General features: G+C 42.8%; 1 protein-coding gene across 2 annotated transcripts; it reads right to left on the bottom strand.

Moving 5' to 3' along the window:
* Positions 1-86: 86 nt before the first annotated feature.
* On the bottom strand, positions 87-27,949 carry LOC140549396 (UPF0606 protein KIAA1549). Of its 2 annotated transcripts, none has more exons than XM_072673007.1 (22): positions 27,315-27,949; positions 26,664-26,864; positions 16,748-18,082; positions 15,593-15,681; positions 15,266-15,440; positions 15,027-15,157; positions 13,900-14,086; positions 13,677-13,736; positions 13,310-13,461; positions 12,680-12,857; positions 11,328-11,512; positions 10,858-11,063; positions 10,600-10,727; positions 10,357-10,371; positions 10,033-10,259; positions 8,790-9,019; positions 8,553-8,694; positions 8,119-8,472; positions 7,226-7,278; positions 6,937-7,064; positions 6,698-6,852; positions 87-5,922 (listed from the first exon to the last, which is right to left on the bottom strand). In XM_072673007.1, exons 2-22 carry the CDS (start codon positions 26,785-26,787, stop codon positions 5,692-5,694), a joined length of 4,485 nt encoding a protein of 1,494 aa, XP_072529108.1. In that variant the 5' UTR covers positions 26,788-26,864; positions 27,315-27,949; the 3' UTR covers positions 87-5,691. The 2 variants fall into 2 exon arrangements, with proteins under 2 accessions (XP_072529108.1, XP_072529107.1); XM_072673006.1 differs by having other exon boundaries at positions 16,748-18,085.
* Positions 27,950-27,978: the final 29 nt, after the last annotated feature.

The following is a 27,978-nucleotide window of genomic DNA, read 5'->3' on the forward strand; positions in this document are numbered from 1 at the left end:
GGTCAACTCATGTACCTGCTCAGCTGACCTATGAAAAGCTTAATATGTGTCACACCTACACCTGCAGTACTTTACATGGACTCCACTTCAGTTTTAATGCACGTAATTTATTATCCCATGTTAAATTTACACAACAATCTAGAGACAGTACACATCAAATACAGGGATGCAGTTTTGCAGGGACCAAGAGAGAGATGGAATGGAGAGACAGTGGGGGGTGGGGAGAAACGAAAGGAAAGGAGGAGATTTCCTAGGTGCTGGCAAGGAAACATCTGTGAACATGGATGAAGAATAGAGATGTTTTATGAGTCTCTGAAACCAAAAAACTAAAAATGAACATTCTTTAAGTTTTCATTATAGTTTCCATGGCCTCTTCTATGGCACTCGTATATAGGGACCAAGGGAGACATTTCTCACTCTTTTTTCTCAAATACTGCCCCACACACACACACACACACACACACACACACACACACACACACACACACACACACACACACAGAAATCTTCAGTCTGATTGAGTTTTACCTCTTCACAGAGTTTATACATTTTCCTTGCTGTTGATATGATTTAGTTTAGTTGCGGTAAGGTTTCACTGGTCTTTTTGCTGACATTTGCTATGGTCGTACACACACACACACACACACACACACACACACACACACACACACAAACACACACACTGTTGAATAGCACCATATCGGTCAAGTGGTTGGAAACATTACATGTAACAGTATAAACAAAGGAATAACAGTGTACCCTTTGCTTATGAACGAACACGCTCCTGGTGGACAGGTGTGGTGCCCGCAGAAAAAACTGAAAAATAAAAAATAAATTCTCCTGGTGGTCTTCGCAGAACGCAGATGAAGAAGAGGGTCCTAGCAATGACGTTTGCCTCTACACGTTGTCTTTTTCAAATGTGAAGAAATATAGGTCCATATACATATTATAACTCTCTCTATAGTTTATACTTTAATCATAAATACTGACTTTAGAGTGGTTTCAAAAAATACTATTCACTTCAGGTTTATAAACGGCAAAATACTGAAGCTCCTTTTTTCTGATGATTAGAAGATGGTTTTGTCTGTGCTTTGACCTCTCGTGGTTAGTCTCTTATACCGATACACAGTATTTACTCATTTTGAACAAAATCTATCAAACTTGGTTATCACCTTTTTTTCTTTTTTAAACAATTCTTTTTAAGCATATATATCAGCATGCCCATCAAGACATTAACACAATAAATAATAATCAAAAAAAAAAAAAAAAAGTATAACTCCACATGCGCATTACCTTCAGGCCTGCTGAGACCTCTCTAACCTCCATCTCAGCAAGACAGGGGGAGAGAGAGATAGAGAGCGATAGTGAGCAAAAGTGAGACTGAGAGAAATACTGAGATAGCTGATGACAGAGACAGAGAGAGAGAAAGAGAGAGAGAGTAGAGGGTTTTCCATCCACCAAGTTTTCGCAAATTTTGAAAACAGGAAAATGAGTGATGTAAAAGGGTTTCAAGTCGTAAGTCATATGATTCCCTCATGAGCTGCCACTGGTGAAACGTCTGGCTTTACGGATGGTCCAATTCTGACAAGCGGTTTTTCAAAGGTTGCTTTCCACATTATGAAATTTCAAATGCAAAGCTGGTCTGAAAAATGGCTCTGCACTGCTCTCCCGGAACTGTTGTGTGTTTGTGCTCCCAGAGGGTTGGTGGACGTTGTTGGAGTGCCATAAAGACTTCAGCCTTTATTAGGAGAGCCACTGCTCGTCCTGCTCAGCGTCTCTGAGCTGCAAACAACACAGCCATAAAAGAAACTGCAAACAGCTGTAAAGATGATTCTGCTTAATTCAGCTTGTTCTGATGCGGTTCCTAATCATCGAAAGTTTCTTTGCAGAACTGTAGTGGATGGAAACACAAAGTTATAGTTGTTGAGAGAGAGAGAGGCAGTTATGTAGTAAGATCGAGATTAAGAGTGTGATAGGCTGAGAGATATCAAAAGAGAGATAAAGAATCTAGAGAGTGAGTAATAAGGACAGATAATGAGATAGTTGGAGAGTTATGTAGCGAGATTAAGATTTAAATTGAGACATGGAGATAGAGATTGCTGCAAGAGAGACTGAGACTACAGAGATACTGAAAAAGAGACAGATGTCAAGAAAAAGAGCAAGAGAAAGACTGAGATTATAAAGAGAGACTGAGAAAGACTGAGATAGAGGCAGAGATCAAGAAAGGAAGTGAGAAAGAAAAAAACCAAGACAGTTATATAGAGAGACTGAGAAAAAGAGATAGATGCAGAGATCAAGAAAGGAAGAGAGAGAGAGATTGAGTGTGACCGAGAAAGATCAACAGAATGAGAAAGTGAGAAAGTTGGAGAGAAATAGAGATAGAAAAAGACAGTAAGAGAAAGAGAGTGGGAGATTTAGACAGGAAAGGCTTGAGATTAGGCCTCGTGTACAACACAATACGTAACAGGGCCTTAAAACCACCTTATCACATAAACCCCACAGCAACCATGAACATAATCTCAGCGAAAATCTACATGATTGTATACATGGAAATACAAACAGATCGTCTACTGGATTACTGAGTTCAACCACCGATACGCCTTAACAGTGTTTTGGTCTTTTTTTTTCTTTTTTTTTTACATCCCATACCAATACTTTCTCATTTTCAACATATTTTAAATACTTCATATTTGTATAGCAGTAAAAATAAATCAAATCTAATATGGTCGTACACATACAATAATATTGTGCTCATAGGGTATACATCAATATGTACTTCACATATTTATATAATAAGCATTTAAATCTGTATATATCTATATAGGTACCATATAATTTTCTCCCTTTCTTTTTCCAGGTAAACCCTTACATGATTTCTGCTCGCTCGAGCATATAGCATTGCCACCATGATAATAATGTGCAAAGATGAAGAATGTGCAAAACAAACAGCTGTAAACTGAGAGATATCCACTCGAGGGAAAAGCGCTACTCGAGCCTCTACTCTAAACCAACACACACCGGCTCATGGCACAGCCTAACTCTCACGAACCACAGGCAAAGAAAACAAGCGCAGCAAAGAAAACACGCCAGCATCCCGGATGGATGGCATGGTGAACTTGGAAATGACGAACAAACGCTTTTCCTCTGGCCCACGCTTCGAGGCTGAATCCTGCTCTGGAATGAGTGAAAGTTTTGGCATCTTGACGAACTTGGGGGTGATGGTCCTTTCTGTGGCCGCGACTGAGGGCGCCTGCTCAGCAGCCCCGGGGACCCAGTAGACCTAGAGGGTCTTGTTCATTTACAGTCGAGACAGAAGGCTGTGACCATGGACAACAACTCTGTGAGGCAGTGGATACCAACCCTCTTCCAGAAGATCTACCCTCCTGTAGAGTCACCAAACAAACATTCAACAGCAAACACCAATGTTCTTCTGATGTTTACGATTGTCTTTAAATTGTCTGTAAAATAGAACTGATGAGCCAAATCTGGATGATCAGAACAATTACATTTTTCCTTTTTTTGTTGGTTGTTGTGTTCTTCCCCTTTTGAGCACTGACTAACGTGACTGACTCTGACATTGTTCCAAAAAAGAACTGTGTAGAACCAGGTTATTTACATGTTTGACCAAACTATGGATACTAGTTTATCAGGAGGTAACTTTGGCAGCCACCAGAGTCTTCGATGTCCATATCGACATACTACAAATGTGCTCACTGGACTGGCCTTAACACACCAGGGGTCAACAAAATAAGCCCTGTTTCAGTGCTGTATATAACATGCCATCGTTGACTTAAACTCCACCTTAATACCACCTGAAGTGCCCTTTCTTAACCATATACCCAACAACCGTATACACCACAGTTCTCATTCTAGGCATGTACAGTCAGGTCCGTGTTCAAGTATTTGAGCAATAACAACTTTAGCAATTTTGCTTCCATACCCCACCACAATGGTTTTCAAATGAAGCAAATAAGATGGGTCTGACATAGATTATATTCACAGGGTTTAACGCAAATACAGCATTAACTGTTAAGGATGTAATGTGATAACAGGCTTCTTTTTAAAACTTGGTTGCAAATCCAATCAGTGCTACCTGAAGTCTTGACCCCACTGACATCACCAATAGCTGACCTTTTTTTAAGTGAAACAACTTGCCTAAATAGGTTGAGGTTAGGTGACTGACTCAACCATTTAAGAACATAGAAATCTTTAGAAACCCTTGGGTTGCTTTCATAGTATGTGTTAGGTCAGTTTCCAACTGTACCATCTGTACTGTGAAGTCGCATCTCATCAGTTTTGTGGAATTAGACTGTATATGTGCAGAAGGTATAGCTCTATATACTTCAGAATTCATCCTATTACTTCTATCACCAATAAACACCAGCAACCCAGTTCCATTGGCAGACAATACAACCCATAGTACAACAATGCAATGCCAGTGCCTCCATCATGTTTGACAGATGATTTGCTACCAAATCAACACTAGGAATAAACTACATCCTTAATTTACCATGAAATAATAACTGTGAAAATGAATAACCTAAATGGCCAATGCAGTAGTTTTGTTAAACTCTGTGAATTTAAGCTAAACATTGCTCACATTTTGACTGCTTTATTTCAAATTTACTGGTGTCCACGTGCAAAATTACAAAATTAAATTACTGTCCAAATGCATATGGACCCGACTGTAAGTTGCTTTACCAGACTTAAGCCAGCTAATTAGGTCACTGAGGGCAACTGTGCTGCTACTGAAAAGCTCTAGTGCTACAAAGTCTGCGAAGGCATGTTAAACACAGAGGGAATCAGACGGAAGATCTTCTGGATTAGATGCAGTTGATAGGCCTGGAACTGAACTCTACACGAGAGATGATAACCACTGTAGAATGGCAGCGCCCGTGCAAACTTTTAACTGTTCTGAAATGTCAGGTGGGCCAGATGACAGCTGCTCACTGACAACGTACCAGCCGATCTAACCATTTCAGAGCAGCAAAAGATTACAAATGAAGTAGAAAACAAGAACAAAGCAGGGCAGGACACTACTTCAGAGTTTTTGGGCATGGCCACTGGATGGCATGACTGTGGAACGAGGAAATGAGATTTAGCACCAGAGGAAGTCGAGGGGCTGGACGATGACCCTTCTGTAGGAAGCACTTTGACGGACATGTAGTAATGGCACTGAAAGGGGAGGGGTGTCACAATAGTTGTTCTCCTTTCGTTTCACTGCTCTCTCAAAGCATGCAATTTAAGAGAGAGAAGCTTCTACTGGATATTTGTTCGAGAGAGGGTGCCTTGTGTTATAGGGTAGTGAGGGGACTAAACCGGAGACGTCTATAGTGCTCTGTGGTGTGACGGACTTGGACTGTTTTTTTCCCCTTAGCGACGAAGCAGAAGGCTTACATGAGTGTGACTGGGGATGGGAGGTCCACGTACCTTAGCTCTGGTACCTGGTTTGAGGATGTGCTAGAAGTGAGGGCCTTAAAGTGAGGTCTCCATAAGGGTAGTATATATCCTTGTGTATCAGTCCAGCTAGCCAAGCTGTAGTTGGCTACGGAGACAAGGTATAAACAAAGCTGTGTCATCTCTGGCAGCTGTGTTCAGTGGTAGATAATTTAGCATGTTTAAACTAGTGTCGCACAGCTTAGCCAGCTGTGAATGGAGGTTACCCAGGAAGGGGATTGGGTAGGGCGGATCTCAGCTGTGGTAGCTGGCCACAGCAGCTTGCTTCTGGGACAGTCTCTGTAGCTCCTCCCTGATGGCCTTGATGAGAGAGGCTGAGGACTGAGGCGACGGAGAGGATTCCTCCGGGGCGGCGTAGCCTGGAGTGGGAGGGTCTAAGTGGGCCTGTGGGGTGAGAGGGTCTCTCAGGGACGTCCTAGGCATCTGGAATACGGGAGATGAGGAGTACTCAGGGAACGACAGGATCTGTCGGAAAGAGATATTGGGTATAGATATATAGGTTTAATTATATATATATATATATATATATATATATATATATATATAGGTATGGAGAAGGAAGAAACAGAGAGAGAAAAAGTTGTGTTTTATTTAAAAAAAAAAAGTTGTGTATATATATATATATATAAAAAAAATATTTAGACATTTCTGTTGGACATTTCAACAAACTTATCAATGAAGAAGTCATTTCAGGAATGAGAACAACACACAACCTTTTTAGGAACCAGTTTTGTGAGCCTGCCATAGCCTGAAGGTCAGTGGATGTCAACACCCACACACACTATTGACTAAACAGCAAGCGACAGCAATGTGTCATGTTGCTTCTATTGTTAGTATGAACTAAGACTAAGTTGGTCGTGGCCTCCTAACATGCTACAGTTTCGCTTTCATCTTGTTTATCATTTTTGTCATGTTTATTTATGATATCATCACTATTATAGTGGCAATAATGCATTTTTATTGCAAGTCTTGATCCATTAAACATTTGAAAAGTGAGAGCGAGAAAATTATAATAAAAAAATAATGGCGTAATATGCTTTAAAAAATTTATAATATATATATATATATATATATATATATATATATATATATATATATGCATTATATATATATATATATATATATATATATATATATATATATATACCACATAGATTTAAACACAGACTTTGATGTGTGTAAAGTGGTGTAGATCATAGTTACACACATACAATATCTGTTGTGTATTTGCTGCGCTCACAGTTTCACGGCTGGCTCCTGGCCTCAAGACCTCTTCGTCTGAGCGGTACTGGGCCCAGCTGGATCCTGAGGGTCCAGAAACACTGCGGCCTACCCCGGGGTACACAGCGATTCGACTTGACAAGCCCACCTGCGTCAGCTGATGTAGTTGTGCACCTACACACACACACCGACACACCATAGTTCTAAAAAATAGCCACAGGCTAAATACACTGTCAAAGTCACAGAAGACAAATGTACCTGTGCTACCCCCTACTGGTCGTGGTCGTGAGGAGGATGGTAGTTCATCTCCATAATGCCCCCTATTGGAGTAACCTGGGTCTGACTGCAGCTCTCCCGATACCTGATAGCCAGAGCCCAGCGCCTGCCTGCCAATTCATGTAAAAAAAATAGTCAATCAATCAAGCAAGTCAATTGTATGTTGATAACAGACATAACACTCCCTATCAGTACAGAGAAATCCTAAACACTACAGCAGTCTTTGTAATCCCTCAAAGAGGTTATCAGACCCTATTCCATATCAGCTCACCTCTGTAGTAAGCCCTGGACAGATGTCGGGGACATTCCTAATTCAGCATATCTCTACAAAGGAAGCAGGAAAATATTACGATGACACAAATCACAAAATGTTTCTTTTGTGCTTCTCTAATACGTCTGTATGATTAATCATTTTATGAGGGCATTGTGATTTTTCAAATCTCAAAAACTGCAGTTTTAATTACAGCCTGCAAAGACAGTTAGCCTAAAAACCATGAGCTTGCCAATTGCCTGAACATGCGTTAGACCAATGAGAAGCAACCAAAAACTTGGTGTGCTGTGAAGGACATCCAACTAAATACTAGCCCCAAATCGTTTAGCCCTAATCTGTTCTCAAATTGATGCTATATAGAGATACACCAATCAGCCATAACACAATCAGCCATAACACAACATGCCTAATATTGAGTAGGTCCCCCTGGTGCCACCACAACACTCCACAAGACGTTAGCAGCAGGTCCTTTAAGTCCTGTATTTTGTGAGGTGGATGGCATCAATGAGTCTTAGGTGCCCATGACCCTGTCGCTGGTGCACTGGTTGTCCTTCCTTAGAACACTTCTGGTAGGTACTGACCATTGCATACCAGAAACACCCCACAATACCTGTCTTAGGTTTTGGAGATGCTCTGAAAAAGTAATCTAGCCATCACAATTTAGTCCTTGTCAAAGTGGCTCAGATTTGTATGCCTGCCCATTTTTCCTGTTTTTAACACATCACCTTCCATAACTGATTGTTTGCTTGCAGCCTAATCATTCAATAAATGCTTCTGTAGATGAAGATCACCAATGCTTTTCACCAGTGTTAATGTTATGGCTGATCGGTGTAAAAAAAGTGTGAACTGTTAAAATGTGGGCCCATTCATGCTACACGGTCTCTCATACTCACGGCAGAGAAGGGGCTGTGTGCAGGGGCTGCTGGGTAGGACGAGGAGCCCCATTGGCGAACAGGCCGTGGTGGTGGGCTAGAGGGTGCAACAGGGCTGACTCCGCCCACTCCAGTAATCGCCGTCACTCCAGTGAGTGTCAGAGGTGCGGAGCTCCCTTGTGAAGAGGGTGAGACCAGGGCAAAGGCATCATCCAATAGGGAGTGCATTTGCTGGCGTGCCTCCTCAATGGTTGGCTGAGGTGGGACGTAACTGGGTGGACCAGGAGCCGGCCCAGGAGGTGGAGACCCTGGGTCAACAAACACTTCATCGGTGGGGGAGGGGCTACTGGCATCAGGGAGCTGATCTGCATCAGACTGGAGAAAGAGCGAGAAGCTAGTGTGAATATACATTACTTAAATAAAATAAGAGTTTTAAGTACAATGTGTGATTTTACCACGTAGGCCACATTGTTGACTCCTGGGTACTTCCTGTATGTGGCATCACCATCAGTAATAAGGCGATCCTTATCAGTCAGACTATCGTTACAGCTCAAATGCTGCCTTTGCCTCTGTCTAGGAGATCGCCTGCCTCTGGAGCTACACATACACATACCAACACATTCATTGTAGAGCGTAGTGTTTTAACAGCTTTTTCGTTGTTGCTGTTTAATCTCGGAAATCATTATGCTGACCTCCTGTGAAGCTCCCCGCTGGGTGAAGGTGTTTGGGCATCAGGATGCAGAATCTTGTGTATCTGCTCCTGGGCTTGCTGGTACACCCGCTGTTGCTCTGAGGTGTCCCCGAATGCTGCCATAATGTCCTCCATGGAAGGGAAATCATAGTGGCCTTTTCTTTTTGCCCGTAGCCGTATCTTGTTCCGGTGGTGCTCAATCTCAGACTTATGCCTCAGAGCAACCTGAATCTTGAACCACAAGAATCCAAAAACAAAATGCCATGGTTAAAAATGTAATATAATGCTCTAATACTACAGTTGTGGTCAGATGCTTACTTAAACTCAGGGTCAAAATTATACATACAGGGTCATAAATATACATGCAGTACACTTAATACTTGGTTAAATGTTCCTTAGCGAGAATCATCTTGATCAGATGCTTTTGCCAGCCATCAACAAGTATCTGTAATTATTCTGTTTGGATATTTGACCATTCTTCATGACGGACTTTAACATGTTTTTGACAGGGAAGGCCATTTCAAAAGCTTAATGTTAAGTTACTCACGTCTAGCTGACAGTTTGAGATTTTGCTATAGAATCCTGACATAGTCTTCCTTCTTCATTATTTCATTCACTTTGTGCAATGCACCAGTTCCACTGGCAGTAAACAGCACCATAGCATGTTGCTACCAACACCATACGACAGGCCTTTAATCCTCCAAACATACCGTTGGTCATTGTGGCCTAACAACTCAGTTTTTGACCCTGTTTGCACCTGGTCACTTGACAAGTATCTGGATTGTATCCTGGAAAGATTTTAGCATCTACACTTGGGTGGTCAAATGCGTCTCCAGATTAGTCAGAGTGAAATCAGATTACTGTGTAGGGCAGAACTGGTGTTTCAGTTAACTAATGTGTTTACACTGCTATAATATGTGGCTCAAATGTGGCTCACACGACCTCCTGAAGTGTTCTGAACAATCAGAGTATCTTTTTTTATGCATTTGAACATTTTTTGGACTTTCCCCATTGCAGTCCTTTAAGACATTATGTTATTTTATTCATCTGTTAAAAATGTGTGTTGCACACTAATTTTCCCCCAGAAAAGGAACAGTTCAAAGAATTCACTGAAAGCCCAACATTATCATGACAGTCATGCCCATGGTGAATGTATGGAAACGTCCAACCACAACTGCACAGGACACATGCCATTCTAGAAGAGCATGTTTCTGTGCATGTCTGAGTGAAGGTGTTTTTCTCACCTCGGAGTTAACTTTGGCTCCATCAGGCACTCGTTCTGTGAGGGCGGGGCTTAGGGCTTGGTTGTGTGAATGAGGAGGTGGGCTTGGCATGGGCTGCATGGCGATTAGCTGGATCTTATTGGACACTCGCCGCGTACCATCAGATGAACCTCGAGATAGGCGGTCCACATGCTCAAATATGGATGAAGAAGATAACTGTTCATCCACTCCACTGCCTGATGCTGCACCTAATATCAGTGGGATAGAGGTCAAAAGTAATTTAGATTGCAGAAGAGAGTGTGATATGATAATAGTGCTAGCTCAATGAGAAAGACAGCAGATTACCAAGTTTGTTCTTTGCTGTGATCCAAATTGACATATATAGAAATACAAAGAAAAAAGCAGACAGAGAAGATTTAAAAGTGAGATATTTGATATTTATTTGATATAACTGGTACAACAATTGTTCTGTTGTTGCTGGATTAATATAACTTGCATAGAATTGCTTTCTGAATATTAAATCACAGAGTACATTCATTTTAGCCTCAGCCTCAGTCTGTGTAAGTACATCTGTGTTGTGCGTGTTACCATGCTTGCTCTTGCGGTGGTGAGGTTTGCTGTCGCTGGGTGTAACTGCAGGTCTGGTGCTTTCCTCTGCTGACTCTCTGCCACTAGATGCCTCACTGCCCAGCGAATCACCATCCGAAGGGGACAATCTAAATCACAACCACACACAGGTTACCACACATATATCTTTGATTAAACTTAGAGGCACATGTGTAAGGCCTTAATACACAGTAATAAAACACAGCCACAATGTGCCCACACTCTCATTCAGTAGCATACCTGCCCCTTCGTCTAGCTGCACGTGACGCTTTAGTAGAGGAACTCTTGGATTTGGGTGTGTTCAATTCTCCGCCCTCAGAGGGCGTTGCCTCTTTGACAGGCTGTGGTAAAGGAGCAGGCTCTTGGATCACCATGATGTCATCTTTACTGTGCTGTCCGAGGTGGAGCTTGGCAAAGTCAAAACCTTTCACGCTTGGAGCCTGAAGCTAAACACACATACACTTACAATGAAGTCCAAAAGACAAGGTAATATAAAAGTTACCTCACTAAGTAGTGCACTTAGATTAAAACAGCCTTAACTGGGGGAGGATACTGAACACAGTCAAGTGCATACTCTACCTTTAATGCTGGCGAGTGGCCCATATCCACACACACACACACACACACACACACACACACACACACAAACTCTTCAAATACAGTCTCTTCCACCTCTTCACCTCCTTTAAGTGAAGCAGATTGACCCAGACCTTTTGTCTCTGTTGGATGGTGCTCATGGCATCTGGCTGGAACTCCAGTTTCTCTGAGCGGCACAGCTTCCAGTACAGGATGATGATGATGAGGATGACAACCACCACAGGGACCACCACTCCAACGATCAACCACACATTACTGGGTTGCGTCTCTGACGGGGGAAGAGCCAGCTTCTCCACCGCTTAACCACACAACACACACACAAAGACACCAAGTTAGCCACATTAAAGGAGAAATGTTTAACATATTTCACCCCTATTGTTTACCATGTTTGAGCCTTTCTTTATACTGTTTGGATGATTCTTTATTCTAGTGACTTTATTTGCAATTACAGGATGTGTTTGCACGCTGTCTAGTTTTGACATTGGCTTTGTAACCGATTAATCTGAGCCCTGTTATTCCCTTTGGACAAGTTAGATTTACAGAACAAACAAACAAACGCTGGAAGTACAATACCAAGCAAATTCAAGTTAAAGGCACTGTATATAATTCTGGAGAATGACTATTGATATTCGAACTCAACAGCAAAACAAACAATCAATGCTCTTTCAGAAGCACCGTCCGCTAATGGGTTGGGCTGTTGCTACAATTGCTGTTGCTGTTTGCATTCGCCAATGGGACCAAACAAAACTGAGCTATTTCTGTGAAACAACAGAAAAAAAGAAGTCAATGTCCCCTAACTATTGAGCAGGAATAGAGCAGCATCCTCATCCTTTTAATGCCTTTCAACATTCAGAGGTCTCTCCACTGTCCAACTGCCTCACCAATGTTTACGTGTGTATTCGCCCCCTCCTTATCCTCCGTCCTGTGCACGAGCACAAACACACCCTGTTGCTGATTGGCTGAAATAGTGTAAGGAGAGATGGCTTTGTTTGTTTCCCATTTGCAGAGCCAAGGCTGAGTATGCATACCGAATGTGTTTCCAGCATGCAAACAGACCAGAGAGCTAGCGAACTGTGAGGAAACGTTTGCTAAATTAGATACAGCACCTTTAATACTAAAGCTAGTAAAAATCAACAGTAAAGTCAGTAAAAAATAACAGAGAATTCTGTTAAGAATCGTATAATACATTTTAACAAGTAATTAAGGTTATTAAACAACCCTGTGCAGGTTCTATGAATTACGAATTACATGGTACTGTCTCATGGTAAGACAGTACCATGAGAATGATAAAGAAGTAAAGTTTTTCTTTCACTTTTTTCACAGTACAGTTTTTAAATTGGTATTATTGCAGATCTTTTTTGTGAATATGGAGATTATCCACATGGTCATTTGTCTGTCACTAGTTAATTAATTCTATGTGTGTGCGCATGTGTATTTTTAGCAAGTCTTACTGTGTAAGACTTACGTGTGGCCAGCAGTCCATGCACACGGTAGCCTAGCACGATGGCTGCCCTCTGCAGATTGAGCCTGTTGAGCATGGCAGCAGTGGTCTGAGCTGGCAGCCTCTCTCCAGACACCCCCTCCACAAAGTAAACCAACTCCAGAGGGTTATCTGCTCCATCCATCCGTGAAGCTCGCACGATCTGGCACGCATGCATACACACACAGGCATGTTGATGATTGATGTACATTAAGACAGAGTGGGTAAAAGTAAGAGTAGGTAAGTATTAAGTAAATACAGTTTAGAAGTGTGTGCTATTTTCCCCCTCAAATTTTCTCCTCAATTTAGTCTATTTCAATTCCTGCCCACTTGTTGTGACTCTCCCTATCACACAATGCCACCAGAACTGAAAGCTAGCATGTGCATCCTCTGCATCACATGAAGCCTGAACTCCTGCTAAAGTAAGGAGCACATTAACTGCCAGTTCTGTTACATCAGCTGAGAGGTCATTACACTGGTTAGCATCATGCTGAGCACTGGATGTGTGAGTGTGTGTGGGGGGGGCATCCTACCCACCCAGAGACAGCGAGGCCAATGATACTCTTTTGGATTCATGGACATGGATGGCTTCATGGTATTTATGTTTTGCAGTACCTGCACGCTGTTGTTGCCCACTGTAGTGGCTCGTCTCCACCGACGGGCACTGCCTAGTCCGAGACCCTCCCCCACTAACACAGCCAATCGTCTCTCCATCTTAGCCTGGAATGTCCTCTCATTAACACGTTGATCTAACACACCCAGTAACACTGTAACAAATAAACAAGGAATGTGCATACACATGTAATACACAGATAATATTCATAAATAAATAAATGCCTGAATTTATATGAGACATTTTTATGATAAATGTATGTAAAAATGATAAATGTAATAAAGTTTCAAATATTAGTGACACCAAATGTAAGTCAAATAAAATGATCAGACTTGAATTGCCTGTAATACAGAGATCAACTGGACATACCTGTCTTCACCCAGGAGGAGCGCATTATATGAGATATATTGAGTTCCGGGTAATGAAAAGCTATGAGAAGAAGAGCAGAACAGAGAAAATATGCAAAGATTCAGTTAACCTCTTAAACTCCTCAGAACCACTGGCTTTTTCAACCTGTAACTAATGAAAATCTGAGCAAGTAAGCACTGCTGAGAATTGTGTAAGTGCTGTATAAACGTGTGTGTGGACTCACGCTCTGCGATCTGCAGGGCAGGGAAGCCCAGGTAGAAGCTGAACTCCACCACATTAAGCTGCCTCAGGTGTGTGCTGACATCTGAACCCTTGAGGAAGCCATGGGAATCACGAATAGCAAACGTGATTTCCACTGGAGTCTTCTGCTGCCGCTGGCCTTTCGTGATGCTTATGGTAATGTTGACAATCTGGACCACAAAAATAATAGACCACCAACAGTGTCATAAGGGAATAGGTTTTGCAAAAAAAAAAAAGAATTGTAAAAAAACCCAAACAGAGAATGGTAAAGGCACGAAATCCTTTGCAGTCCTGTGCATCAAATATGATGAATCTTAATGTTTCTATTAAAATCTTTACGATTATACAGCACATAAATACAGTCCAGTGGAGTCTGCCCTTTCGATTGCATCTTATTGCACAATTGTACGTAACTCACATCTGGAGTTACAAGGCTATGAAGGCCGGTTGAGATACTCTTTATCTGCCTCTCATCTGTAAATGGTGGATTCGTGCATGTCTATGTTTTGTGTTTAACTGACCTATGGACACTCTGCCCCGCATTTATATATACTTATTTATTTATACATTCCACTACTTCTGTGAACCTGAGAATCTGGTAAACCCATTTCAAGCACCAGAACAATTCGTCCACTTGAGTAAAGGTATGTTTTTATGACTTTAATCTTCCGGTTTAGGGTCAGATTTGTCTTCACACAGTGTTTTAGGTCACATGGGATCTCATCATAGAGAGGGCTGAGATTGTTAATTTTTATGTAAAATATGTGAGTATTATTTTATATGCAAGTGCCTTCAGGGGAATTTAAGAAGATATGCAAAAATCAAGTCACTTGTTACCCAAATAAAAGTAGCATTTGTCAAGATTCAAGAGACATGACCTCTAGTGGTAAAGTAGGTGAAAACAACAACACTGGAAGCGCTTTTCCCTTTAGCTAGAAACAAAAACTACAAGCAGTGGCGTTTGACCACAGCATGCATCAAACTCCTGTGCAGCACCAAAGTTGTTTAGAATGTTTTCCTAACACTGCAAACACGCCTCCTGAGTCATTTTTGACAAAAGAGCATTAACACACACTGAAGAAGTGTCATGCAACTGACAGTGGACCTTACGTGGACAGTGAAGTTCCCGCTTTCCTGCGATCGCCTGCGCACTTCTGCATAGGCCATGAGCAGCCCTCTCTCCACGCGTTCACTAAAGCTGCATACGCGCACGTCCACGTGACTCGGCACGAACTGGAGCACTGAACCCCACATGGCATACGTACAACATTCTTAGTAACAGTTATACCAGAACTATGATAACACACAACTAAGAAACACTTAATCTGGCACACGTACAGACCACTCACCTGAGTGCACTTGGTATTTGTAGTCAGGCACTGCAAATATGGGTGTGACTGTCAGGATGGTGGAGGAAGAGGTGCTGCGTGCTGACTGGCGAAGTGCATTGATGACTGACACGGCTGTGTATACCAGTGGTCCAGATACTGTCCGAAAGACAAAATTGGGCGGAGCTTTAAGGACCTAGGAAAGATAAATATATATAGATGTCACCCTTTACAGGTCAAGGAGGGATAGAGTCATCCACGTTGAATTTAGTGAGCTGGAGAGGGGTAGAAAGAGTGTGAGAGAGAACTATAGATATTCTCTGCATGGGTCAGAACTGCTGGACTTACCTGCAGCTCAACAGAGCGGTTGAACTCTCGTCTCAGAATCTCTTTTACATGAGCCTTAGCGAAAGGCACAGAGGCCGCACTGGGCATGACTGCAGAGGTCAAAAGTAAAAAAAAATATATTCTTTAATAACATGATTTCTCAATGCTGTAGAGACTTAAGGCATCATCACTTACTTAAATATGACTTTACTGACTTTATCAAACTAATAATAGGTTAATCTGATCCTGAGGTGGACCGGCTTAATTATCCGATACCAGATCCAGCTAATTTTGTAAGTATCAGGGCCGATATCCGATCCTAGCATCAGATCTGCGCATCCCTAATATAACTGGGAAATAACCAGTCTCTGCAGATTTCATTCTAGTGTCAGGGAACTCACAGCATGCAACAAATGGGGTCTTTTTACACAGACACATGCTTCAAGCGTGGTTGTGTGTAGGACATCCCATTAGCCGTGCACCACGCACATACCATTTAGGTTATGCACAGAAAACATTTGAGTGCATCCAACAATACAGGCAGCCTAAAAAATGTTATATAGTGATACAAAACACTGTAGCACACAGAAAGCACTGATTCTACATGCTGTTATATTTTACTATGGCCAATGTGGACATGCATGCATTGCACATTCAGTGCAAGACTTATTCCACCGAGATGCACCACAGAGCACCACAGGAGGTCAATCCTACCTGTGGCCATCAAACTCTATAACTTTGCCCGCAGTGTGTGACACTATGGTTCAGCTGTGCAATACTTAAATTATACTGTTCATATGTGCAATAGTAATAGTACTGAAATTTCATTTAATGTGCGCAATTTTTCATATTTATATATATATTACCAATATGCCACTTTACTATATTTATATAATTTATATATATATGTACATTTGTTTTTGTTTATTATATGTACACAAGTTTTTCTCATTTTTTTCTCTCTTTGTCAGAAATGTATTTTATTTTATAGAGTGTTTATGTTATAGAGTGTTCATTATACAAACTGTTTTTTTGCAATTTCACTCTTGGGATCAATAAAGCATTTCTGACTCTGATTGTAACTGTCAAATTGCTCTTTTCTGCAGATGTAAATCGATCTTCAGTGCACAATGCATTACACACTATTTCAGAACGAACTGAAAAATAGTGACTCACCAACTCTGACCAAGTACATGTCTGGCTTGGTGATGTTGCAGACGTACTGCCGGGGTGCAATGGAGAGAGGGATTCTGGGAGTAGGTGGAAGCAGAGGCTTGGTAGAGAGGGTGGTTGTTGTGGATGTACTAGCAGTTGTTGTGGTAGGTTTGGCTGTTGTGCGGAGTTTTGGAGGAGTCGGGGGTTTGAGCGTGACAGCCTGAATGGGGGGACCGTGTGAGATGACTGGTGGTGTCTGAGCCGAGGGCTGTGTTGGCTGGGCACTACTTGGCTTAGGGCCAGGCAAGGACGGGCGGGGAGGTGCCTTTCCTGGGAAAGAGGGGGCTCTAGCAGTCTGCTGGTGGTCTGTAGAGGAGTCAGGGTGTGAGGCAGGTTTTTGCGGTGGTGTAGGGGTAACCCCAGATATGGAATGATGGCTGTCCACTTGGTCACGTGCTCCCCCAGGACTTGCACCTAGAGAGGGACTGGGCGGGTGTGTGGGGCCAGCAGGATGTGGGTGGGTGGCTGTAGGTTTGATGTTGGGATGAGTTGGGTGTGTGCGATTTCCAGCAGCGCTGGCATTCTCTTTGGCCTGCAGGGTGTTGTAGTACTCCATACTGTTCATGTCTGGAAGCAGCATCTCAGTGGGCTCAATAGGGTATAGTTCTGCCCAGTCAAAATCCAGATCTTCATTAGTGTCCTGGGTGGAGTCAGGGGCTTGGGGGAGGCGTGGGTCAGTAGGATGGGCAGTCCTTAGGTTGGTGCCAAATCCCACGGTTACACTCGGGAGGAGGACTCTGGAGGACAGGGATGGAACAGGCCGGGAGGGAAAGGCGGTGTTGTAGCTGACCCCGGTGCTGAAGTCATCATCGTCATAAGGGTCATAACCGTGATTGGGGAGGGTGGTGACCATAGAAAATTCCTCCCCTTCAGAGCCCATAAAGGTTAGAGTCTCCAGGTAATCTCCAGAACCCCAGTCTACCTCCGCTGAGTGGGCGGGGTACAGGTCCTCAGGTGCAACCAGAGTGGGAGGGGCAGGCGTAGGTGGACTGTGGCCATGGAGAGGAGGCATCTGACTGGGTGTCAGAAGATCCGGTGGGCGTAACAGCAGGTGAATGCCATGTGCGCCATCTCCTAGGTTACCAGACCCACCTTCAGTACCAAGGGATGGGGTGGGAGCTATGCTGGATGTGTTGTCATGGCGACCAGGGCGAACAGGATGCTTGGCACCTGATGTTGGATGAGCTCGGCGTCTGGGGCTCTCAGAGCGCTGTGATGAGGATGATGAAGCTGGAGGTAATCGTGCCTTAGCTAAGAAGTCACCAAGGTCCCGTTTGGATAGATTGGATGGGAGCTCTACTGAGGAAGAAATGAAGAAAGAGATGAGCCTGGCATATAAATGAAACCGGGACCAACATAAATCAATACGTCCATACAAAGTAGTCAGGCTGGCTAGGTCTACTAATGCAAAGCACATTCACTAAAATGCTAGCGTGATGCTATTCATTCCAAAAAATTAGCACAGCTTTGTTTGATTAAAAAAAACAAAAAAAAAAACAATGAGTCCAGTGGCCAGGCACCAACCAAGAATTCATTAATCCTTGATCTTTTTGATTTTCCAAAATTGAAAACCTGAAAACACCAAACAGTATCACTTTAGATACTTTAGAGAAACATTGTTTTTTCCCCTACTGTGGTCTGTGCTGTGGTGAAGGGTTGTATAAAACAGTTTTTAATTATAATTTGTTTGTTTGTAATTTATTTCTCACAATTTGATACTGCCAATTAACCCACTTGTTTGTAACTCTCTCTACCACTAGAAATACTCTGAACAGTAAGAGGGTAAGGACTTAATACTTGTCTCCTCAGATACGTGCCACCACTTTTCGAACTGCCGCCGATGCAGCATCACTGTGCAGCTCCACCACACCAGCTAACAGACGTCTGTGCAGACCAACTTCAGAGTGATGAGGGGAGAGAGCGCCATCTACCCATTTAGAGTGGGCATGGCCAATTTTGCTCTCTCGGACTCCAGCTGCTCATGGCAAAGCGGCATTGGAGCCAAAATGCCAAATTATTCCTATTATCCCTATTACTCCAGCTATCCCTTGTTTAAGGCCAGTAAAATGGAATAGATCCCACAATCATGTTAACTTACAACTATTAAATTGTATTTATAAAGAGCTCACAATGGATGTTGTCATAAAGCAGCTTTACAGATATCTAGGTCTGATCCTCTTTGGTCCAAGTCTCTTCAGAGCAAGAGGAAGAAACCTTGAGAGGAACCAAGACTCAAAAGAAGGACCCATCCTCCTCTGGTCGACAGCGGGCAGCACAACAGATGACAACACGGCAGAATAACTGGTCAGATACAGTGAAATAATAAAGAACGATTGGTTATGTGAAAGCAAGCCATGGGTTTTATGTATTCTAGTTTTGCTAAACTAGTGAACTGGCTTTGCTCATTTTTAAACTGCCCCTAGTTCTGGCTTTTTCTGTGACAGCACATCGAAACAAGATGACGCATAAGAAGTCAAGAACTCAAACTTGTCTCACTGTTTCATTGGCTACACCGTATTTGGTAAGCGCTATAACAGAACTTGCCCTGCACGCTGTCTCTTCCTCCCTGGCATGGTGATTCATGGAGAGAAATAGAGAGAGAGAGAGCTGATCGAGTCTGAGGTTTACTGGATAGTACAGCTCTGTGAATGAAGCAGGCAGAGTGTAGGAAGCTTGCAGTGGCGTGCTCTGTTTGTGGGCCAGTGTGTCATTCCGCCTCAACCTTCAGATAAGAGACAGCCAGCCAGCCTCTAACTCATCTATCTGCTCTGGGCTGTCAGAATGGTTTTAGACAGCTATTATCAGCACAGGTCAGATGGATGAGCTGATAAACACAGGCTTTCCAGCTTTGAATCAAAGTATGGTATCAACAACAACCTCAGCTAGATCTAGAGCTCTAGCTAGAGCTAGCGCTTAGATCTGTCCTGGTCTGTGCTTTGTGTGAACACTGCCCAAGAGCCTGATTAGAAAATGTAAAGGGATGGGATATATATTTTGTATTTCCCTACCATGACTGATCTCATACTGGATGTCAAAACGAGCTCAGCAATAACGAATGTAGCGGGTGACTTTGAGGCCGCAGGATGAACGACTCCTGGGAACGCAGCAGCGAATAACTCCAGTAATTAGCTCCCGTCTTACTTAATTCTCAGAGTGTCCCTCATGGAAATTACAACTCTAAACACACACTCACACTCACACACATGTACATCACAGTGTACGTAGGACTCGGTGTTGAAGATGGCTCAGCGGCGTGGCCGGGCGAGGTGTTTCCATGGTAATACTGTGCGAATGAGTGCGTTGCAGTAGTGTGTCACGTGCTGAGTGCCTCATCAGTATTCCAGAGACACGGTAGAGCGAGCTCACAGGCATTTCTCTCTCCGAAAGCCGGCAGAATCAGTTCTCCCTCTATCTCTCTTTCTCACACACACTCACACACAAAGGTAGAAAAAGGAGGATACAGGAAATATAGAAGCATCTAAGAATAGCACTGGATAATGGCATTATCGCTGTCTGCGAGGCCACTGCTTTTATCCTCATCTTTCCAGATCGAATCAATCTACCTCCACTTACTGGTCACTTTACAAGGTACACCTATCATATAGTGTAAATGTAGGTTTACCATTACAGACAGTAGCCCATCTGTTGCTGTGCATTAAATCAGCTCCTCTCTACCCCATCCAGATATTACAAGTGACCAAGAATACACAAGACCAGAATCTGGCCAGGTTTTATTTGGGTGGTAAACCACTCTCGGTGACGAGTTAGTGTGTGTTGCTGGAATCTTCAAAACTTTTACAACTGCTGGGTTGTGAAGAGTCTAAACACAAGTACCTAGGCCTGTCACAAAAGTTACGTAATCAACTTATCGTACAATATATGGACATGACCTCACCCCGATACTGCCTATTGGGCATCTCTAATACTTTAGCCAGTCACACTCTTCTGGTTCTAATCTGCTCCCTGTTGGGGGTGGGTCACCAGTCTATGCGCACACAGCGACATCCATTGTGTATGAAAAGAGTGCAGTGCCTGCAATGGCCAGTACACCAATAACAGTGTCTTTATACACACAGAGCAGACTGTGACAGATGATGACATGGCGTTTTCCCAAAGACTGCATAATTCCAGCTAGAAAGCTTGGAAAAGCAGGAGCATTCCACAGCTCCGGTGTGGGAACAGTTTAGCATTTAGCTGAATAAGTGAGGAGAGCCCATGAATGAGCCGATATGACAACTTTAAAACAGTGGCAATACAACTAACCTAAAAGAACATCTAAAACATCCAAAGTTCAAAAGAGGCCTTCTTGACCGTTGGCCATTACACATGCTTTAGCTAAACAGTATTGGTGGACAATATGACGATATTTTATCGACTCACAATACATTTTGTTATCATGATACTTGATTATGAGTATATCATGAATATAATCAGTAGGGTGGGCAAATTTACAATATTTTATTGTATCATGATATGTTTTGTTATCGTGACACACAATATACTTTTCTGAGAATATCATAGAAATCATCAGTGCTTAAACAACACTGACCAACTGCATGTTTCAGTACAGAGAGTGTAATTAGTTCTCGTCAGGAAACATATTGTGTATCGTGAAAAGGTCTTTAAATATCATGATATAGTGTTTTTACCATATCACCCATTTTTAATCATCAGTACTTAAAAACACCGACCAACTGCATGTTTCAATACAGAGAGTGATTTACCAGGGTGGAGTAAATAATAATAATAATAATAATAATTGAATAAAGTAATACAAATCACTGTACTTAGCATGGATTGTAAATCTGCAGCTACTGGTGAATTTTGTCTGTGTGTCAAAATATTATGATTAATATTGTGTATTGTAAAATGTCAATACATATTGTGATATTTGAACATTTTCCCCATATTGCCCAGCCCTACTCGACAGTATAAATACATATGTGACAACACAAAAAGGTGCATGCTCAGAAATCACTCACTTTATAGCCAAAAACATTATGCCATTAAACATGGTTGAAAAAACAGTATCAGTATATCAGTGGCATAAAATGATCTTAAAATGACAATAATATCATTTAATGCCTTTCATATTTTCTAGGACAATATTTATTCCAAAAAATAGTTAGCATGGCAGGCCTGAAGCTACCCAGACAACAGTGCACCTACCACATATGAAGGGCCACTAGAAGATGAGTAACACAAACTACATGGCAAAAAGATGAACTACAGTCTCTCTATAGTCTCTACAAGGTGATACAGTTGGGAGTAGAGATGGCATGATACCACTTCTTTCTTTCCTTTCTACCCTGAGGATCAGCTGATACCAACCAAATGTTTATTTTTAAATATAAAAAACTTTCTCATGATCATGCTCAAACTACTCAAAACCTCTACCACCCCAGAGCTATTTCAGGTAAATTTGGATCTGATAAAATCAGGATGCAGCATTTGTCAGCAGAAAATACTATATCAGATACCATATCAACTAATCTGATGCAGCATTGTGTGATGATACTGGTTTACTACTGATAACTATCAGTACTGATAGTCCACCTCTAGATAGGAGTGTCAGATCAAATGGACAGTAAGCGTGTACCCTGATGAAGGCTCATGAGGTGAAACGCATTGGTTACAAATAAAAGTGTGGAAATCTCCAATCATGCTGCTTTTACTTTTTTCTACAGTAAACATGCACACACACACAGATGCACAAACACACCTAAATAGATCAATGACTTTACTGGACAGCTTGTAGAGCTTGTAGCACCATAGGATGGAAATTCAGATGTGGATAAGACATAACTTTAATGAACCCCTCCAGTGTAACTACTGTACATGTTATACAGCTGCATGAATATCTTCTTGAAGTAAATCTCTTTACCTTTCTGCAAATGCTAATGCAAATAACATTACTTGATGAACTTATGGTGCAGGTTTAAGATCTACCCACAGATTTTCAGTGAAGTTCAATTTAAGGGACAAGGGATATAGTTCATGGCGGTTTTTAAGGTATGCTTTGGTCTTTTGTCCTGTTGTCCTGCTGACTGTGTCATCTTTGCTTCCATTATTTGCTGACATTTAGTTAAATACCTTCTTCTATCTACCAATGCAATGTTTGAGGTATCACTGGCTGCCACATAACCCACATAACAGATCCACCCCTATGCTTAACAGTTGGCAAGGAGTTCTTTTCTTTTAATGCAGATCCTTTTTTGAAACATACCTTTAGTTAGTGTGGTCAAATGCCTGGATTTTTACTGCGGTCCACAACACTTGCTGTTAAAATGCATCTGGGTTATCTAGATATTGTGTTCAAACTTTAGACATTTATTAGACGTTTATAATGAGGTCAATAGGTATGGTTTCCTTCTGATGACTTTTTCATACAGATTGTGTTATGCTGTTTTTTCCAGCATACGCACTGTTCTGACAGTTTTGTGGTGTTCCAGATTCAAATTTTCTTACGTTTTTGAGTTCCTGGAACTGGAGTCTAAAAATGTATTGCTCTCTATGGAATTATCTTTATCAGATGACAATTTCTTATGATATGATTGTAACTTTCTTCCAGATAAAATATGTTATGCTATAGAATTTCTTTTGCACTTTGTGGAAAGTGTTCCGCAGATATTTTGATTACTTTTGGTTAATAGGTAAAACAATATATAATAAATAAATATATAATTTGGTCAGGTGTTCGGAGACTTTACAATTGTATGTAGCCCATGTGTTTGAGTCAGTGTAAAAACGACAGATGAGGAACCCACTTCTCACTTACCCAACGAATACTGACAACATAATTCACCTGTTACGCATTCTCGACCATCTGCGTGTTTATGTGTCTGTGTGTGCGCACGCGCATGGCACACTCAGCCATCTGTGTGTCTAAGTGTGTGTGTGGGACAAAGAGTCACTGTAAACATGCTCCCTATGATCACCCTGCTAGCTGCCCCTACTGTGCGCTTCCCCACCAAAACCCAGCGGGTACAGAGGCACACTCTAAAAGACCAAAGAGTTCATCCTTCCCATATAGCCACCATGGTGTCTGATCTAGAGCCACAAAGCCATCTGCCTTCATAAACGCTCTTCCTTCAGCTGTCTCCATGACTGTCTGGCTGTGTGTGAGAGCGTTAAAGCTTCAAAACCCATGCCAACAGTCTCACACTCTCCTCACAAAACCACTTCATACACTTTATGATACCTATTTATAAACACAAACAGTCCCAGGCTTAGATATCAAAATTCAGAACTGGACTTTTTTTGTCCCACAAGACATCAACACAGAAATCAACTGTTTCTAACATCAACATTCTCGCCAAATAATAAAATACACTGTCCAGCATGTCATATGACATTTAGTTTATAGATTTCACACACTGTCACTAACAGCCTACTCCAGTCAGAAACAGACATGGTAAATTGGAATAGTGGGAGAAATTCTCTTCAAATTCTGGCAGCTGTCAGTACAAGTATGTCATCGCTTCCATCTCCTAAATGGTAAAAAAAATCTTCTTAGCTTTAGTGGAAGTCAGTGTAAATCGTTGCTATTTCAGTCATTTTGGGGCATGAAACCTTCAGTGTCACTGTCTGCCAGACAACCAACAAAGCATAACAGATCCACCCCTATGCTTAACAGTTGTTAAGGGGTTCTTTCCATCAAAAGCTGATCATCTTTTCCAAACATACCTTCTGTAATTGTGATAAAAAAAAACCTTTATTTTTACATATGATGTATAGTATGTACCTCCAATCAGAAATGAGCACAAGTTAATAACCTTTGATTAAAGTCTTAGAAGAAAATGGGGTGAGTTTGAAAGTTGAAGAAATTGTCCTCATATTCTGGCCGTTGTCATTACAAGAATATCATTGGTTGTTATCTCCAAAATAGCAACTTTACAGAAGAAGCAAAAACTTGATGGAAGTCCATGTTTTCGAGATTTTATTACGTCATTTTGGGCCGTAACATTTTAATACATTGTGAAGAACAACTGCCAGATGTCAATTATTTCAAATATAATTATGTCAAAAAGTGAAAATTTGCTAAAACTGAGATACATGATTTTTGTGTGACAGCGTTGATGCGCTAAGTGGTATAAAATCTCAACTATGTGGCTGCCACATGCTCAGTAAATGGGAAAAACTAATAAAGCAGGCCGCTGACATTGAATCAATCAGGAGAAGCAGACGTATCTACTTGCCTGTCAACCAATAAGGGCAAAGAGGTATATCTGTTTGAGGGATGGGGAGATGATAGGTTTGATGTGTGATGCTGACATCACTGTACATCTGCTAGACAGGTAATTATTTTGCATTACACATTGTGTTCTAAATTGTGTAGCTGCAATTGTGTGAACCAAGCTTAAAATTGTAGTTATAGACAGCATCTACAGATAAATTAAAAATAGGTTCTGGCCTCCGAAAAACTTAGTCCAAACTAGATCATGTTAGCAAGGCTCTATGTTTGTGTCAACCAGTTACACTGCGGTGAACACAAGCATTCAGGTGTTTGGAGCTGAAAAAGTGCTGAAAGGAGGGTTGTATGTTTGGCTGTAGCAACACTTCAGTCAACATCATCCCATTACTAAACGTAATAATAAAAAAATCTTCAGCTTTGCTGAATTTTAGGAGGGTCGATTCCTGGTGATAACCTCCTTACCTGACATGTTTTCATACTGAACATTCTAACACGATCAGTAGGAGCAGGAACATGTTTAGTCTTGGGGCCTCTCAATGTTTTCGCCTTATGCCAATGTTTCTTTCATGTCATTGTCACTGTCACTGTCAGCCTACTTTGTGGGAGTGTGGAACCACATTTCTGGTGGGCTGCTTTGTGATAATGTCTCCTGAAGAAGTGCCAAATAAATAAAAGTTAATTTAATTGATTATACTGAGATACACCTAAACCGCTGGGCCAGCAAAGTCACTGCTTGTTTCTCAAACCTTGACTTCAACTGCCCAAAATGACTTGTTTTGACACCTGTTTATAACATTAGAAACCAAACATGGATGTGGTTTATCCCAATTATTAGTATTTGGTGCTGGAACAGAGTGTATTTATTGGCCCCAATGCATTGCAGCCTAACGCATCTCTGTAACAGCTGGTGTAGTGTAGTATAGTAACAACGCTGCCTCATCCATGGCGGACTGATGGCAATCACGCCACACTATACCAGTAAGAGTCTATGAGCAAGACTCCTAACTCTCCATTCTCCTGCCTGTGTAACATGATCCAGATGTAGGTCGCTCTGGATAAGAGCATCAGCCAAATGCCATACATGTTGATATGGAATGTTAAATAGATTACCAGTAATTAAACACACTGTTCATTTACATAATTCAGCCAGTTTAGATTTTGGAGGAAGTCTACTGAAGCTGATGAGACTGACTGCTTAGGTATTGGAATTGGGTATTAAGTGACAGTGCATTTTTTGAGGTGCTGCACAGGTCCAGGCTGGTGAGGTTGTGGGTTTGATCCTTGCTCCGTGTTCTGTAGACTTGGGTTCCCTCCCCACCTCCCAAAAACATATAGTTGGTGGACTGGCTATGCTAAATTGTCCCTGGGTGTGAGTGTATGTTGCCCTGTGATGGTGAAGCCTATTACTGCCTTGTGCCCAATGTATCCATGTAGGCTCTGGACCAACCGCTACCCTGACCAGGACGAGAATGACAGTATTGAAGAATACTGACCCAGACCTAATCAGAGCCAGTGTCCAATAGGTCTATTCACTACTGTAGATAAGCACCAAGACACTGGGGTTAAGGACAGCAGGATGAAAGGGAAGGGGGGGGGGGGGGTGTACAGTCGACCCTCCTACAAAACAACCTCCGCACGTGTCTCTGGAGTCTCTCCAGTCACTCCCACCGCGTCATTCCGTACCTGACACAGGTGTGCCCGTCATCGCTACGGAGACGAGCATCACCGTGGAGACGAGGAGCGCGCAGGAGCCGAGCAGCGCCGTTCTCGCGCCCGCGCCTCGCGACCTCTCCATCGCGCTCGTCATTCACGAGCCGCACGCGATTCCTTCACGACGGCCGACCGCGTTCCCGCGCGAAGGGTGAGTTCTCCTCGCCGGCATCTCTGAAAGAGAGGAGAGGAGAGCATCCATTCAGTGGAGGAACGTCGAGTCTGACGGTTAAAACAAGGGGCTCCTGATTCACTGCTGCTCAAAGGCACAGATTAACATGTGAGGCCTCCAGAAACCGTGAGAACTTGAGAACGGGGGGTTAGGGTTTTCCCGCAGAGAGGAAATGTAGGCTACTGTGATAAACGACCCTCGGTTAGAGACCCGGTATAGATTTCCATCAGTGTGACCGTCGAGGTAGAAAAAGGGTGGAGGGAGGCGTTTCATCCGCATACAGATGCCACAGATAGTGTGAGGGTCACACACACACACACACACACACACACACACACACCTTCAGTCTTACAGATAAACCTTCAGCATACCGCTTAGCACCAGGCGTCACCGCTACAGAGAGGCTGGTTAGTGAGGGAGAGGGGGGCTGAGGAGGGGGTATTTTCGCTTACCTGGGGTTCAGAGATGCAGCAGAGGGCCGGGCTCATATCACTCCTCTCCGGTTCTGCACAGCTAGCCCCTCCGACAGCCCACAGCACCGAAACGGAACCGAGAAGGGCGCGAAAACCGGGCACAAACAGCCTGAACAGGGGGGCGTAACGGCAACGAGCCGAACCCCTAAAATCCTGGCGCTCCCACGGTACAGCGTAAACGAGCTCCGCGGCACTACCCGAGATTCGGTCCGCTCGTTGCCTTGGAGCTCCGGGACATTCGCGGCGCCTCCGTGGATATCTCCGGCTCCTCGTCCCCCACGTACCGAGGCTGAAAGGTTAAACGAGGGCTGTCGGTTAAACGGAGGCGACGTGGGCCCGCTCCCATTTCGGCCCGTGGTGAAAGAAAAGAGGCGGAAAAAATAACGGCTCCGCTGTGTTGGTGTGGTCGCTGGCCGGCGCGGAACCCCGCCCACTTTACCCTATTCACAGCGATGTATAGAGGAGGGCGGCGCTGCGATTGGCTCCCGGCGCTGTCAATCAAACACGAGCTCCATGCGTCTGTAGTTGATTTCGCATGCATCGCTGAAGCCGCGCGGCGGTCTCACGGTCACGGGGAACAGCTAGGAAAACGACTACAGCATGAATGTTAGGGGTTTTAATGGCCGGAGAACAGCAGCACTAG

The sequence above is a fragment of the Salminus brasiliensis genome, chromosome 2, assembly GCF_030463535.1.
Source record: "Salminus brasiliensis chromosome 2, fSalBra1.hap2, whole genome shotgun sequence".
Taxonomy (NCBI): domain Eukaryota; kingdom Metazoa; phylum Chordata; class Actinopteri; order Characiformes; family Bryconidae; genus Salminus; species Salminus brasiliensis.

Coding starts and splice junctions, on each gene's coding strand:
- LOC140549396 (XM_072673006.1), bottom strand. CDS start 26,787: ATGACGAGCGCGATGGAGAGGTCGCGAGGCGCGGGCGCGAGAACGGCG. Junction 13,737..13,899: donor TGCCCTGCAGATCGCAGAGC/GTGAGTCCACAC, acceptor TTCTTCTCATAG/CTTTTCATTACCCGGAACTC. Junction 9,020..10,032: donor GAGCCAAAGTTAACTCCGAG/GTGAGAAAAACA, acceptor TTGTGGTTCAAG/ATTCAGGTTGCTCTGAGGCA.